General features: G+C 60.0%; 1 protein-coding gene across 3 annotated transcripts; it reads right to left on the reverse strand.

Moving 5' to 3' along the window:
* Positions 1–1,101: 1,101 nt before the first annotated feature.
* Positions 1,102–13,143, reverse strand: SCARF1 (scavenger receptor class F member 1). Of its 3 annotated transcripts, none has more exons than XM_014575487.3 (12): positions 12,995–13,143; positions 12,365–12,629; positions 11,051–11,112; positions 9,668–9,769; positions 8,693–9,218; positions 6,848–7,066; positions 5,969–6,097; positions 5,782–5,885; positions 4,494–4,608; positions 3,966–4,090; positions 2,920–3,060; positions 1,102–2,356 (listed from the first exon to the last, which is right to left on the reverse strand). In XM_014575487.3, exons 2-12 carry the CDS (start codon positions 12,523–12,525, stop codon positions 1,311–1,313), a joined length of 2,730 nt encoding a protein of 909 aa, XP_014430973.3. In that variant the 5' UTR covers positions 12,526–12,629; positions 12,995–13,143; the 3' UTR covers positions 1,102–1,310. The 3 variants fall into 3 exon arrangements, with proteins under 3 accessions (XP_014430973.3, XP_075760598.2, XP_075760599.2); XM_075904483.2 differs by having other exon boundaries at positions 12,365–12,685; positions 12,995–13,133; XM_075904484.2 differs by lacking the exon at positions 5,969–6,097 and having other exon boundaries at positions 12,365–12,685; positions 12,995–13,135.
* Positions 13,144–14,875: the final 1,732 nt, after the last annotated feature.

The raw sequence follows: 14,875 nt of genomic DNA on the forward strand, positions 1-14,875 counted from the left end.
CAATGCAAATGAAGCGCGGATTAGCATCTTCCCACACTTCATTTGCATACTCTTTCGTTCTGTTTTTGCACAAAAACAGGCCGTGCGGACATGGCCGTTTTGCACAAAAAACCCTTTTTCCACAAGATCCTCATGCCTCTCCGGGACAGGGTCAGCCACAGAGGAGGGAAGTCGGGTGGCTAAGCGATGCGCTGACAGAACGAGGAAGGCCAAGCTGGGGGAGGCCTATGTGGGCAGAAAGGGGCTGCAGGGAAGAAAGGTGGCCTGGGGTTAGAAGCAAGCCCCCTACAGTTACTCCCTGGCAGTGGGGAGTTTGGGCCGCCTGCCCAGAGAGCTGGGCAAGGGAAAATGCAGCAAAGGACGGGGTAGGTCCCAGCCTGCCGATGGGGGAAGTTGCTTCAGGGCCCAGCGATAGAAAAGGCCCAGGAGCCCCAGGCTCTTGAAATGGACAGTGCGCAGCGCTAAGGGCTGGCAGGGGAGGGAACGCAACGTGCTCCGGCAGAGCCACCCCACCACGCACACTGCCCAGGAGCCAGGCAAGGCTGCTGGCCCCCTGGGTGGGTCAGACTTCGGCTGCTGAGAGGCCCCTGAGCTGGGAGCCAGTGCAGAGGGAGGACCCGGGTCCTGAGCAGCCACTGGAGGAGTGGCACAGTTGCAGCAGTAAAGGGAGGACAGGCATTTCGTGAAGGAACTTTGCTCTGCCTCCCGGAAGAGCAAACACACACGGCACAAGGGGGAGCCCTGGAGCGGTAGCCAAGAGGACAACGGCTGCAAGGGAAGCGCATAATCCGGGGCTGATCCCCCAGAGGGCAGGTGGAGGCACCACTGGCGGTGCATGCCCCCCAGGGACAGGCCCATACAAGCCCCTGGCTGGAAGGAGGGAGCCTGGGAGTGTGGTTCCTGCTCAGACATCGCCTTGCCTTACTGGTCAGAGCAGCCCCCAACCAGCCACACTACCCGGGACAATCGCATCTTCTGACTGAGCGACGTGTAGTGCAGGTGCCTGACCGGACTTGCCTGCAGCCCAGCCCCTGGCTCCATGGCTCGACCAGCATGGAAGTCAGGAGGGACAAGGTGCCTCATTTGAACATGGACATGCAATGCAGAAGACACACCAATTTAATGGCAATGTAGACAGTCACCCAGCGCATGCGGCATTCCGGCTTCCCTCTCATACCAGACACGTTGCAGACCTAGCCCTCTTGGATTGCCGGTGGCCTGGTGCAAGGGGCACAGCTCCCTCTGGCCACAGCTCCCTCGTGAAACTGTCCCCGTCCTGAAAGAGGCAGGAGTTGGGTCCTGGTGGGTGTTCAGGTGCTGGCCTCGCAGCCAGGGGAGGTGACAGGAGACCCGTGATTTGGAGACACGTTTTCATATTTCGGTTCCTCCTCAACAGCAGCCTGTTCATTTGTTTCCTGGCTTCTGGCCTCTTCAGGGCTGTCACTTTCCTTGGGGTCCCCTGTGAGCCCTTCCCCCGGGGGCGCTAGTCTTTTGCACAGAGGTGATGTGGGGGTGAGAGACTGCCTCTTCTCAGGGGCCTCAATCTGGTGTCGACCAGTGCGGAGCTCAGGTGCCTCCGAGGGCTCCGGATCTGTTGTCTTGCAGCTCTCCTTGTGTGGAGAGGCTGGCTGGGGGAGCACGTCTCTGGAGTCCCTCCCCAGGCCCAGGGCCCTGCGGGGAGGTTTCTGGATGCTCTCAGTGCTTTTCCTCACGGGGGGGTCCTCCCTGAAAGCCCTTTTTGCTCTCTGGAAGCTACCCAAACGCTTGAGTACAGCCTGCACGGGCCCCTCCCTGCTCCCATCAGCACTCTCGCTGGGCTTGGAGGCTCTCCCCGCTGTCCCCACAGTCACATAAATGGTTGTGACATTCTGCTTAACTTCCAAAGCGTTTGGATTCAAAGCTGCCTCCAGGGCCTCAACTCTCTGGGCCACATGTCTGCCACTGGACGCTGCCTTCCTGCGGCCTCCTGGGGCACCTCCGGGGGAGGGCCGGTGGCTCTCCTCAGCCTCAGAGGTGCGCTCTGGATTTTCATAAATGTCACCCGGAGACCCACCCTGCTTGGGCCCCTCCTCGGGGTCAGCCTGAGGCTGGTGAGAGGGAAGTTTGGTGACACCCCAGGGGGCTTTGGGTTTCCGAGTGGTCGTTGGTGTCTCCACCGAGTCGCTGCGACACTGAGGGCCAAACTTAGTTCCTTCTGCAAAGGACACAGAGGGTCTCTTGGCTCTGGCAATGCTGGAGGTGCGGGGGATGGTGAAAGGCTGGGAGACATCCTCCGAGTTAAATGCTGATGCGTCAGGAAATTCGGGGCACTTGGAGTTGCCTTCCTGAAGCTCAAAGCCGGCTGCTGCAGGAGCATCTAGAGAAGGAAGGAGGGAAGGGAAGGGACGCTCAGGGCTCAAGGTTAGAGCATGTTGCCTTTATCCTCTTGACCATGACTGGCGGTTTCTGGGGACTAGAGTATCCAGAACTGGCACCACGCGGGTTGGCGCTGCCTTCTTTACCCCCAGGCAGTTCTAGAGACCGGGAGGTGGGGAAGGCGCTGAGCTGGGTGTGACAACTGATTCCACAGGGCCTTAGCCAAGGGAGCCTTGGGGCACATGCAGCTGCAATGAGCTCTGGACTTACTGGAGGGACCATGCTGTGAAATCAGTTGTTTTCTGAGGCCAGAGACATTTCCATGTCACACGAAACTGATGGGAAGGCCTGGAACAGAGCTCAGGCTCCCTGTGGCGAGAGGAAACTAAGGGACTAAACCTAATTGGTGCCTGTGTGTAACACAAGGCCCCTGCCAGGGCGCACAGGCACTGACATTCACCCTGAGCAGCAGGCCCTGTGCACGGGGGCACAGAGCAAAGGAGACAGGGAAGGGGAGGTGAGAGTGAGTCCAAAGGAGAGGACAAAGCAACTGGGCAGCATTACCTTCTCTGGTGGGGACGCAATAGGCTGGGCCCTCATCATCGGTGTCGAAGGAGGAGGAGAAGGAGCTGTCTGAGGCCCAGGCAGCAGAAGGCGGTTCAATGAAGCTGGGATTGAAGGGAATCTCTGTGTCATGGTGGGATACTGGAAGAGAAGCAAGCCCATGAGGAAGAAGCAATCCAGCTCTGGGCACCACATGCTGGTCTGCTGTGTTCTAGTCTGTACTAGGGATGTAAAACCCCGGTTAATCACTTAACAGATTGGGCTGACCCACCATTTAACTTGTTAACCAATTAAGCAGGATCCAGGCCAGCTGGAGCAGCCCCCAGCCCCATGCTGGGGCTGCAGCTGCCACCAACTCCCAGCTACCACTGGAGCAGCCCCTATCCACGGAAAGCCTGGGCACCCTGTGGACAGAGGCTGCTCCAGTTGAGAGCAGCCCCTGTCCACCATGGGCCCCGTGAGGCTGGAGCAGCCTCCTGCCCACAGCAGGTGGGAGCTGCTCCAGTCCCCACCGGTTACCAATTAACCAGGTGAGCGGTTAACCTTTCACATCCCTAGTCTGTCCTGTACCACAGAGGTGTAGCGAGGATGTTACGTGCCTGGGGACAAAGGCAAAATTTGTGCTGCCCCTCCCACCGTCACTGTGCGCCATACCTGGCACACGGCTGAGCCCAACCCTGGGGGTGGGAGGAGCTTGTACCACATCTTCCTCCACCCCTTCCAGTTTGGGGCCGGGCCCCCGCACGCACTAACCCGCCAGCAGAGATGGAGGAGGGTCGGGCTGGGGGCGGAGAGGAGGCTCCAGCCGATGGTGGCGGACGGAGGAGGAGCCAGTGAGACGGGGGATGACAGGCGGAGCAGAGGGGGATTAAATTGGCCCCCTCCCCAGCGTGGCACCCGGGAGCAACTTCCCCACTCCCCCCGCCACGCCACTGCTGGCACAGTTACTCATTTGCAATGGCACTTATAGTCCGGATACAAGCAGATACAGTTCCCGCCCTAAGGAGCCCTGCAGACACAGACAAAGCAGGACCTGCTGCTCTTACCTGTGACTCGGGGAAGCTTGTAGCCCCTCAGTGAGAGGCAAGGTAACAGGGAACTCAGATTGGCCAGCACCCCCTGCACATGATGTTTCATTCTGGAGACTGCATCCCCATCAGCAGCAGCCGCCCTTGGAAAGGAAGAACAGAGGTGTCACAGAGGAGAGGCCTTTCCCATCCTGTTCTGCTGGGAAATGACACAGCAGAAGTCAGCACCTGGAGCAGCCCCATTTCTCACCAAGCCTCACAAGCTATGAGCAGCTGCAGCTTGTGTCACGGGCTGATTTATCCCGGGCCCCGAGCTGCACGAGTCGAATAAGTACAAAGCCTAATGAAGCAACATGACATTGTGAGGTAATTCCTGGTCAGGCATCAGACCCCGAGGCAGATGTTAATGACTCTGCTTGAGGATCGTTTGAATCGGACAGACAAGGCTCCTCTTGCTGCCAGAGCCTCTCAGCAGCACTGGGCCAAGGCAGGTGACGTTTTCTTTGCAGCCACATTTCTACAGCACCTGACAGTTTTTCCTAATACCTGTCTCGGGCATCCAGCTGGCTGGTTCCGCAGCAGCAGCAGCAGGTGATGCAGAGTAACAGGAGGAGCAATGGGATGAGAGTGCCGGCTATCAGGGCTCCCTGTTGCCTTGACCCTGCCCGAGAAAGAGTAGAACAAGATCTCACATGGCTGGCAAGTTCAGAGCCCTGGGAAAGTCATCCTGGTGGAAGGCTCTCTGATCGGGGACCTGCGTCAGGGGTCTCAGAATGTCCTGAACAGCTCCAGCCCTGTCCAAATTGTCCCATTCATACAGCTGCACCTCATCCGGCCAGGGAGGGACCAGCGCCCCGCACATCTTTTGGTATCTGCAGAGAGAGTCTCTGCAGGAGCCCAGAGCTCTCCTCCTCCAGGAAGAGGCAGGAGCCCAGGGCAGGCTGAGATGTGCTCAGCGTGGTTTGTTCCCATGTGCAGTTTCAGCACCACTTTACAGGAAAGCGTATTTCCCCCAGGCACAGCCCGGTTGGCAAAGCCATGAGCAAGAAGGGGGGCTGGTCTCGCCACTCCCAGCCAGGAATGTACGAAGACATTGGCTGGCTAGCACACTACTCTCCCCATCTTAATGACTTAACTTAGAGAAGGTGCAAATTGTTCTTATCAGCTTCTTGTAACTTCAACACTCAAATGCACTTTTTTCCCCTCTTCTCCCTTCCTCCCCCCCCACTTATTTATTCTTGAATCTGGACTTTTAATGCTCCACTCATCTGAAGAAGGGGGCTGTGCCCATGAAAGCTCAAGGTACCATCTCCATGTTTTGTTAATCTTTAAGATGCTACTAGTCTATTTGCTGTTTTTGAAGTTTTTCCGGTTACAGACTAACTCGGCTCCCTCTGAAGCTTCAGGAACGTATCTGTACGTTACAGTCCAGTGGACTCAACTCCAGACACATCTTCTGCGCTAAAGAATCTTTTACTGCTGATGGCACATTCAGAGGCAGCGCTGGGTGGGACCTGCAGCAGGGAGTTGCCCTGGGTCCTGCCCCTGGGGCACTGAGGGGAGACTGCCTCAGGTCCTGCGCCCCCCTAAGGATGGCCCTGTCGACAGAAGCAGAGGAGAAGAGGGAAGGGAGTTTCTTGGGGGCTTGAGCTGCATGACCCTGTGCAGAGCATCTCTGCTGGGAACCAGCCTGCGCTCTGGAGCACTGAGGGCACCTCGGCTTTGGTGTCTTGCAGGGTTTCTGCTTGGCGAGAAGGGCCCAGGTCTGTTCCAGACAGGAGATGCTGGCTAAGAGGGAGGGAATGAAAAGGAACAATGCAGGGGGATCACTTACTGAGCACACAGTCCCCGGAGTGCGGGTGGCAGAGACCCCCTGCACAGCGGCAGGTAGAAGAACAGTTCGCTCCAAAAAACCCCTCTGGGCAGGTCTCATTGCAGCTGCGGGGGGAGACAGAGAGAAATGGAAAATGCTTGTTTGGAAAGATCCTGCCTCTGCCCACTGCAGCACCCCTCGCTTTTACCTGGTGCCCCAATAGCCAGCCTGGCAGACACACTCCCCAGACACTGGATCACAGCTCCCGTTCACACAGTCTGGGCAGGGGAACCGACAGCCATCTCCAAATGTGCCAGCAGGGCAGGGGGCTTCACAGCTGCAAAGAGAAGGGGGACTCTGGCTGGCGCCCTGGGGAAAGAGCTGGCAATGCAGGGGGCCTGCTCTGCTCTTGCATGGATACAACCCTGGTTCCTCAGGCCCCTAACTCGTGGCAAATCTCACGTGCGGAAGGGAGCGGCGACCGTGCAGCGGGGCCCAGGAGTTCTGGGTGCTGCTCCTGGCTCTGACAGAGACACTTAGCCCTCCCGTGCTTCACGTCCCCGCCTGAGAGAGGCGTGACCTCCCCAGCTCCCAGGGCTCTGAGGCTCGCTGCCTGCAGACACTCGGTGGAGGGAGCCCTGGGCGAGGCTGATGGTGCTGTTGAGTCCCGCTGGGGATGCACTGGGCATCTCTGAGCCCAGGGCTCTTTGACCTCCGTAAGACAAACACCGATGGAGGGGGCTGCTGTTCAGTTTCACTGTTCTCTGGTGTTACAGCGGTGGGAGGGGCCAGACACCAGGATTCCTGCAGCCAGCACGGAGAGACATCCCAGCGTGCGTGAGCTCTGCACACAGCAGGCCAGAGGGGGGCTGTGCCGCTGGGGAATCCCCGCTCAGAACCCCCAGCTCAGCCGGCTGGCGCTGCCCGTCTACCCGTGGATCACCCTCCCAGCGGAGAAGCCTCCGTACTGTGAATGGAGCTTTCAGACATTCTGCGCTTTGCACTCCGGGACACCTGAGGAGAGAGGCTATTAACAGAGAATTGAGCCCTCAGGGCAAGCGTCACACCAGCGAGGAAGGGCCAGTACCTGGATCCTGTCTTGCCAGGGTCACAGCTCAAGCAAGCCCCCGTCTCTGGATTACAGGCCTCCCCTTTCCGACAGCTGGGACACACCTGTGCACAATTCTCCCCATGGGATCCAGGGGGGCACTGCTGATCACAGCGGGTGCCGTTCCAGCCAGCCTCACACGCCAGGCAGAACCCATCCATGGGAGAGCAGGGCTGGCTCCGCTTGCAGTGCCCACAGCTGCAGTCAGAGGTGTAAAGAACAGTCAGGACCGGAGCTGGGGGACAGCTGCCCCACAGCCCAGACAAAGAAACAGGCCTGAGAGCTCGGGAGAAGAGGGCTGTGCTCTCTGGCGCCTAGGGATGTAGAGAAACGAACGTGCAATTGAACGGTCGTGTAACTGCATGAAATCTTGATGGTTACATGACTATTCTATAGTCCCCAGGGCAGGGCCAGCCAGTGCGCTCCAAGCCCTACTCCTGGGGAGCGCCCTGCCACCGGTACAGACGCAGCGGCCCCTGTCCGTGGGGGGTCCGAGCTCTGCACAGATAGGGGGTGCTCCCACTGAGCAGCCTGTCTGTGGCAGGCCCAGGCTCACCGTGGACAGATGCTGCTTTGTGGGATGCGGAGTAGCCTCTGATTGCAGGGAGCTCGGGCCTGCTGCGGACAGAGGCTACTTCATGGCAGCCTCCCCTGCCCACCCTACCCCCTGCACTGCTCCCCCAATAGAGGCAGCAGTGTGGGGGTGGGGACAGGTGGCACCATGGAGCTGGTGCTGGGGAGAACCGGCTTTTAAGCCATCTCCCCCCAGCATCAGCTCCTGCCTGCCCTGCCCCCGCTGCCTCTGTGGGAGGCAGTGGGGTGGCGGGGCAGGGTCCTTGGAGCTGGTCCATGAGGGGAGCCTGCCTGAAAGCCAGCTCCCTTTGTGTACTGGTCCAGCCTACCCCCTCCGTCTCCACGCTGCTGCCCCTCTATCAGAAGCAGCAGCACGGGGGGGAGGGAAGGAGGATCCAGTTTTCATGGGGAGCCAGCTTTTAAGCCAGCGCCTCACGGGCACCGGCTCCCACTCACCCTCCCTCGCGGCCTCGACACAATTAACTGACAAGCCCAGGGTTATGGTTAATCGTGGAGTCGTCTGCACAATGACATCCCACTGCAGCCAAGACCCAACAGAGCCTGTGTCTACCGGCTCGTGGCCCTGGGAACGCAGCTCAGGTCTCTGAAAGTCCACCCAGCATGGTCGAGACATCAGGCCTGTCCCCGGCAGAGCTCCGCTGCCTGCTACAGGCCTGCCTCACAGGGGTCCCTCTGTGCAGCTGTGAGATGGTCCCTGCTGAGCCTGAGTGAGGATGGAGGCAGCTCCCCACCATGGACACATCTAGAGTTTCGCAGGCACGACGACACCCTATTGTCCCAGGAGGCCTTCCTGCGTCACGGGCTTTTGTAGCCATCCCTCTAAACCTTATCGCGTGCGACAGGGGACGAGGCCCTCAGCCTACAGGAGTCAGCCTACACCAAGCCTTTCCTGCCCCTTTCCTCAGGCCATCCTGGCCCTGAGGATCAAAGATTTTCCCCACCAGACAGGAGAGCCGCTCCCAAAAGGGTATCTCCCCATGCCCCTTCCAGAGTGCGAGTGGGGCAGCCAGGCCAGACCCCGTCGTCCTTTTCCTCTCAGCTGAACCCTGCAGCCTAACCAGTGTCAGCTGCATCCGCTCCCCGGGCTCCTCCCAGTCTGGCCCCAGACGCCAGCACCCCCAGAAGGGGACAAAGGCTTCTGGGCGCTGGTGCTCCCTAGGCAGCCCCAGGCTGTGCACTCGCCATGGGCACTATCCCCAGCACGCGCGCACGAAGCGGTGTTCCTCTTACCTGTAGCTGCACTGAGAGCCGTAATAGCCAGCGGGACAGGGATCCCCACAGCTCCTGCCCTGATAGCCAGGGCTGCAGCTGCATCGCCCATCATGCGGGTTGCAGTTCCCATGCAGGCAGTCACAATGACGCTGGCACAAGGGGCCCCAAAACCCAGCCCTGCACTCACACCTGCCTGAGTCCTGGGCACAGGGGGAGTGGTGGCAGTCGCATCTGAAGCGGCATCTCCTGCCCCACCAGCCCTGGGCGCAGACACACTGCCCCGAGACAGGGTCACAGAGGGAGCCGGCCAGGTTGCACTGACACTGCTTCTTGCAGTTCGGTGCCCACCAGCCTGGCTCACAGTGGCAGGCTCCTGTGAGCGTGTTGCAGAGGCCGTGAGGTCCACACTGGCATGGGAATTGGCACAGTTCTCCCCAGCGGCTGGGATTGCAGCTGCACTGGCCGCTTACAGGGTCACACTTCCCATGGGGATAGCAGGCACAGCTCTCCCTGCAATCCGAGCCCCAGTACTGGTCGGGGCAGCCTGCAAAGGGAACAAGACAGGCAAGGAATCACAACAGGCGTCTCTGTGCCCCAGGGAGGACCATTGGGCAGCAGGCGTGCTGGGGGACACAGAAGGACACAGGCTGGAAGGCTGTGGGAGTTCCTGTGCTGCAGGGAGACTAAGGAGCAGGGACCCCCAGCAGGGAAACACCAGAGCAGCATGCGCCCAAACACTGCCCCTGCTCTGCTGCAGTATGTGGATGCAGCTGCTTGTGCTCATGGACGGGCCAGGGGCCAGCGCTTCATTGCACCATGAGCCGTCATGCTGGTCCCTGTGGCCTGCGCTCACCTCCTGGGCCCAGCCAGCGTCCTGGTGGGTGCGGCGAGCGCTGTGGCGCAGACAGAGCCTCTGAGCACATGGGGGATTCTCTGTATGTCATGGGGGGTCTGCCCGGCCTCCCTTGCCAGCCCCACCACCCATGTACTCACGGGAGCTGCAATGGGCTCCAAAGAATCCAGGTTTGCAGCGGCAGATCCCAGGTCTCACACACACCTCGTCCACCTTGCAAGCATCCTCCCCTTCACACAGCGCTGTCAACAAGACAAGCTCATCAGCAGCCAGGCTCGCCCGGCACCAGGCCATGGGCAGGCACATGGCCAGGGCCAGGAAGTGCAGCTTCTCCAGAGCTGCCGGGGCCAAGACCCGCTGGCCTCCAGCTCCTTGTCCCTGCGGCTCTGGACCAGCAGCCTAGCCAGTCAGTGACTCCAGTTCATCGGCACCCCCCGAGAGAGTCACTCTGAGCCCTGAGGTGCCTGGGGAACGTCCTCCAGCCGGCCCCAGCCTTGCTCTTCAGCCAGGAAATTGAGCCCAGGAGTAGTAGAACCTCACCAGGCCTGGCAGGGGAAGCCAGACCTAGACGTGACGGCTTCTGGGAGGCTGAGGCGAAATGGCTGCCCTGCATCCGATGGCAGAGATAGCCCAAGACACTTCAATGCTGGGCTGGTGAGCTCAGCAGCAAATCCTGAGGGGGGTGAGAGCAGCACGTCCCCCTTTCCTGTGACGACAAACGGGCACTCCCCCACCTCTCGGCACGGCTGGGGCTCCGAGCGCGCCCCTCCTGCTGCAGCCTACATTAGCCGTGCACATGGGTGCAGCTGGGTAGACGTGAAAAGGCACCAAGATGCACTTCATGAGGCACCTCCGAGCTCTGCAACCCCTGCCTGTTATGCATTTACCTCGGAAAACAGTCTGCACCTGAACCCAGCACCCCCAGTGAGGAGGGAGGAAGCAGGAGGTGGAAGTGAGGTGTAGCCTGAGAGCCACAAATAGCTCCCTCATTCCCCAGCTGTAGACAGCTCAGCGCAGCCCAGGCACTGCTGTAGTATTATACACACGACTTAAGCCTCCCTTGCCTCCATTTTCCCCAAATGTCTCTGGACTCTGAGCACCAAAGACCTGAGTCAGGAACTGCAAACACCGTACAGCCTGAGTCAGGAAATACACACACCGTACAGCCTGAGACAGGAAATACACACACCGTACAGCCTGAGACAGGAAATACACACACCGTACAGCCTGAGTCAGGAAATACACACACCGTACAGCCTGAGTCAGGAAATACACACACCGTACAGCCTGAGTCAGGAACTGCAAACACCGTACAGCCTGAGTCAGGAACTGCAAACACCATACAGCCGGAAGCAGGAAATACACACACCATACAGCCTGAGTCAGGAACTGCAAACACCGTACAGCCTGAGTCAGGAATTGCAAACACCGTACAGCTGGAAGCAGGAAATACACACCATACAAACTGAGACAGGATGCTCACATGGACAAAGGCATGAGATATACAGCCACTGATGACTCACCAGCTGTGCACTCCCTGCCTTCCTGTTTCCAGCCAGGGCAGCATGCCAGGTCTGCAGAGAGGCTGGGGAGGGGAGAGGTCCGTTAGTCTTGGAGCAGGGTGCTATGCAGCAAGGGCTCATTCAAAAGGCCATATAACGGGGTGGAGAGAATGCTCCTATGTTTGCATTAAGGCTCATATAAACTAGGGGGAACTAAGCATCAGCCAGAAACTGCTCTCCCAAGGATAAACCTGGACCATGCCTTGGGCGGCGGCGCCCTGGGCAGGACACCAGTGCAATGGGAGGAAATCATGGGATGGTGTAGGACTAAGGCTGGCCTGGCTGGTTCTGCCAGCGCTGTCTCCCTGCGCTCAGCGTTTGCAGCTTTTTGTTTCTGCAGGAATCGTATGCAAGTCTTCAGATGCTTCACCTGCTGGCAGCAGCCACTACCTAGGAGCCACCAAGTCATACAAGTCTCTAGCAGACAAGGCCATGAAGGCTGAGAAAGAGGGTACCACGACCAGGAGGCTTCTGCAGGGAGGATCCTACTGAGCTCCCAGGACAGAGCAATGCCAGGCAAAGACCCAGGCAGCCGGAGGCCCTTTGTCTGGTGGGAGGGGCGGGAGGGAGTGGGACTGGCCTCATGAGCACTGTGACGCCACAAGGTTAGCTTTATGGGGTTAGTTTAAAACTCTGTAAATTCGTGGCTGTTCTTGGCCTCCTTCCCCCATGTCCCTTGTGCTTCCTGGGCTTTAATTGCCATGCAAGCGAACTCCTGGGGACAGGGCCTGTCTGACTCGGGGCAGCTCTGAGCACACAGCAGACTAAGAACTAACCTGCCCATACCTTCAGCTCCCTCTGTGCTGTTAAACAAGCCCGCACACTGCGTCATCCCTCCCACACACCAACAGGTCTGTACTATGTTGTGAACTACACGCTGCTCTGGCCACGTGATCGCGCTTCACACACACAGAGCCACCCGTGTTATTAAACCAGCCTCTGCCTACGCAATTCCCCCCACAGCCGTGCCTGTGTTATTAAACCAACTCGTCTCTGCTTGTGGGATCCCCCTGTCACACGCACACAGAGCTGCCCTGTGTCACCACACACCCCTCTGGGCCGTCCCCTCTCCACACACACGTCTCTGTGCTGCGGAAGAAGAACATTTCCCTCGTGCGGTGACACTCGCTCGCAGAGATCCCTGTGCTGCCACGCACGGCTCCCTTTCAGCTCAGCGGCCTGACCCTGCAGAGTACGGCAGCAAATTCCTCTCGCCCTGCTGTGGGAGGGGAGCTCTGAGATGGGAATGGAGCCCAAGGGAAAGTGGGCACTTACCTGGTAACCTTGCACACGTTCCTCCCACTAGGGTCCAGCTCCTGAGCACAACTCCCAATCCATGGCCAAAACCGGAGACCAAAGAGTAACAGCAGCAGCTGCACCATCCCAGTCTGGAGACGGGGAGCTGCTGGCCCCCGGGGGCTTCCAAGCCAAGGCATGGGCTGTATGCAGGCGTACTGTCTGCCGGTTGGTTCTGTCTGTCCGTCTTCCTCTCCGCTTCTGCCTCACCCTCTCTTTGGCCTCGTTTCCTCCTTGCTTTTTCCTAAGGAAATGCAGGAGGAGGCGAAAAAATCCCTCACATCCAAGGCGCGAGCATGGCTGGAAAGGAAGTGGGGGAGGGCAAACGCTATACTCCACGGCTCACTGCAGCAGTAGCCACAAGGGAGCCCCTAGACCCAGCATCATGGCCAGGAAAGTTACCTGCTGCTAGAGCAATCAGAGAGACAAAGCCAAGCTCCCCGCCCCCTACCTCTTGGTATCTCCATCCCCACCCCAAACTCAGCTCAGCCTGCCCCCAACCACTTCACTGAGCACCATGTCCTCTGTCCCCTCTCCTGGCATCTCCCCACCCCCGCCAGGCCATGGCAGACCCCATCTCCCTTGCTTCACGCCCCTCCCCATGCCCACCTCTGCCTGGCGCTGAGGCTGGAGCAGTGCTGCCAGGCGCCGGTGCTTGGCGGGCTCTGGTGGGGACTGCACGCTTTGGCAAGACAAAGAGCTGCCCGAGCAGAGCACGCCCCCGTTCTGCCCTTTTAACGTGGCAGGAGCCAGCCTGCGGAAAGCCGGGAGCAAGGACAGGCGCGTTCCCGGCAGTCGCCCATCCTGCTGTCTCCCAGGCTCTCTTTGTCAGCATTGTCACAGGAAACACATTTTTCCTCCGCCGTGACCTGCGGGAGGTCGGGAGGGTTATTTAGTCCCTTGGGAAAGCTCCTAGCGACAAGGGGAAGGGGGGCAGGGCACCTCCAGGCACGGGCCTGGACTTCGACCTCCTCACAGAGCAGGAGAGGAGGGAGCAACAAGTGCGAAGCACCCCAAGCCAGCTCTGTCTCAGCATGGCGGCTGGGAGCTGGCACAAGCTCTGGAGGCGCTGCTGTGCACCAGAGGTGAAGTGTCCTGCCTGCACACCTGCAGCCTCCAACGCTGATCCCTGGCAGGGCTCCCAAGGGGACAGGAGCACAGGGCAGTGCGGCAGGCTGAAGGAAGACTATGGAGAGCACAGGTGCCAAAGCCATCAGCCCCTGCCAAGGCTCTGCCTTCAGTTGGGGCGGGGGCTGTTCTTTCCTGGAGACGTCTTAGTGCTGCATGCAGTATGGTTTCCAGTCTCCCGCCCCTCCCTCTGGATACTGCCAGTCCACTCAACTCGCCACAAGAGCGCGAACAAAGCAGAGGCCATGCCCGGCGCTTTGAGAAACACTCAAAGGATTTATTTCTGGTGCTGACTCAATTCTAAAGCCAGACAGTAACCAACCCAAGACAGCCCCATCACCGGAACACCTCCCTTTCCTGGGCACTTACCAGTGCCGTGTCCCTGGCCAGAGACTCCATTGCACCTCTTCTCCAGGGTCAGTGCATTGGGTAAGAAGCAAGTAGATCTACCGAGCTATTGTTCGGGTACAGATTAGAGTCTGGATCAGAGGAGCAGCCAGCAATGAGGGAGCCTGGCTAGAGGTGCAGATGCTGGCTGGCCAGTCCCACTGGAGAGCGAACCAGCATCTGGCTGGGGTGGCCGTGGTAGGGGTGACGGGCAGCGCAGGGCCAGGCGCTGGCCGGGGTGGCCGTGGTATGGGTGACGGGCAGCGCAGGGCCAGGCGCTGGCCGGGGTGGCCGTGGTATGGGTGACGGGCAGCGCAGGGCCAGGCGCTGGCCGGGGTGGCCGTGGTATGGGTGACGGGCAGCGCAGGGCCAGGCGCTGGCCGGGGTGGCCGTGGTATGGGTGACGGGCAGCGCAGGGCCAGGCGCTGGCCGGGGTGGCCGTGGTATGGGTGACGGGCAGCGCAGGGCCAGGCGCTGGCCGGGGTGGCCGTGGTATGGGTGACGGGCAGCGCAGGGCCAGGCGCTGGCCGGGGTGGCCGTGGTATGGGTGACGGGCAGCGCAGGGACAGGCGCTGGCCGGGGTGGCCGTGGTATGGGTGACGGGCAGCGCAGGGACAGGCGCTGGCCGGGGTGGCCGTGGTATGGGTGACGGGCAGCGCAGGGACAGGCGCTGGCTGGGGTGGCCGTGGTATGGGTGACGGGCAGCGCAGGGACAGGCGCTGGCTGGGGTGGCTGAGCCATGAGTACAGAGACAGGAGGAGCATTGGCTATGCCCATGTGATCGCAGGTGCGGCGCCGATGAGGAGTGGACATTCAGCAAGGGCTGAGCTGCAAGTGCAGAGGGGCACAGGCTTTCGACGAGGGCTGAGCCACGAGCACAGCTGGATCTGAGCATCTGATGGGGTCAAGCTGCCACTGATGGGGGCTGGGCACTGACTGTGCACACAGGAGGTGCGGGCGCTGGCAGGGGCAGAG

The sequence above is a fragment of the Pelodiscus sinensis genome, chromosome 21, assembly GCF_052426305.1.
Source record: "Pelodiscus sinensis isolate ZL-2025 chromosome 21, ASM5242630v1, whole genome shotgun sequence".
NCBI classification, from domain to species: Eukaryota; Metazoa; Chordata; order Testudines; family Trionychidae; genus Pelodiscus; species Pelodiscus sinensis.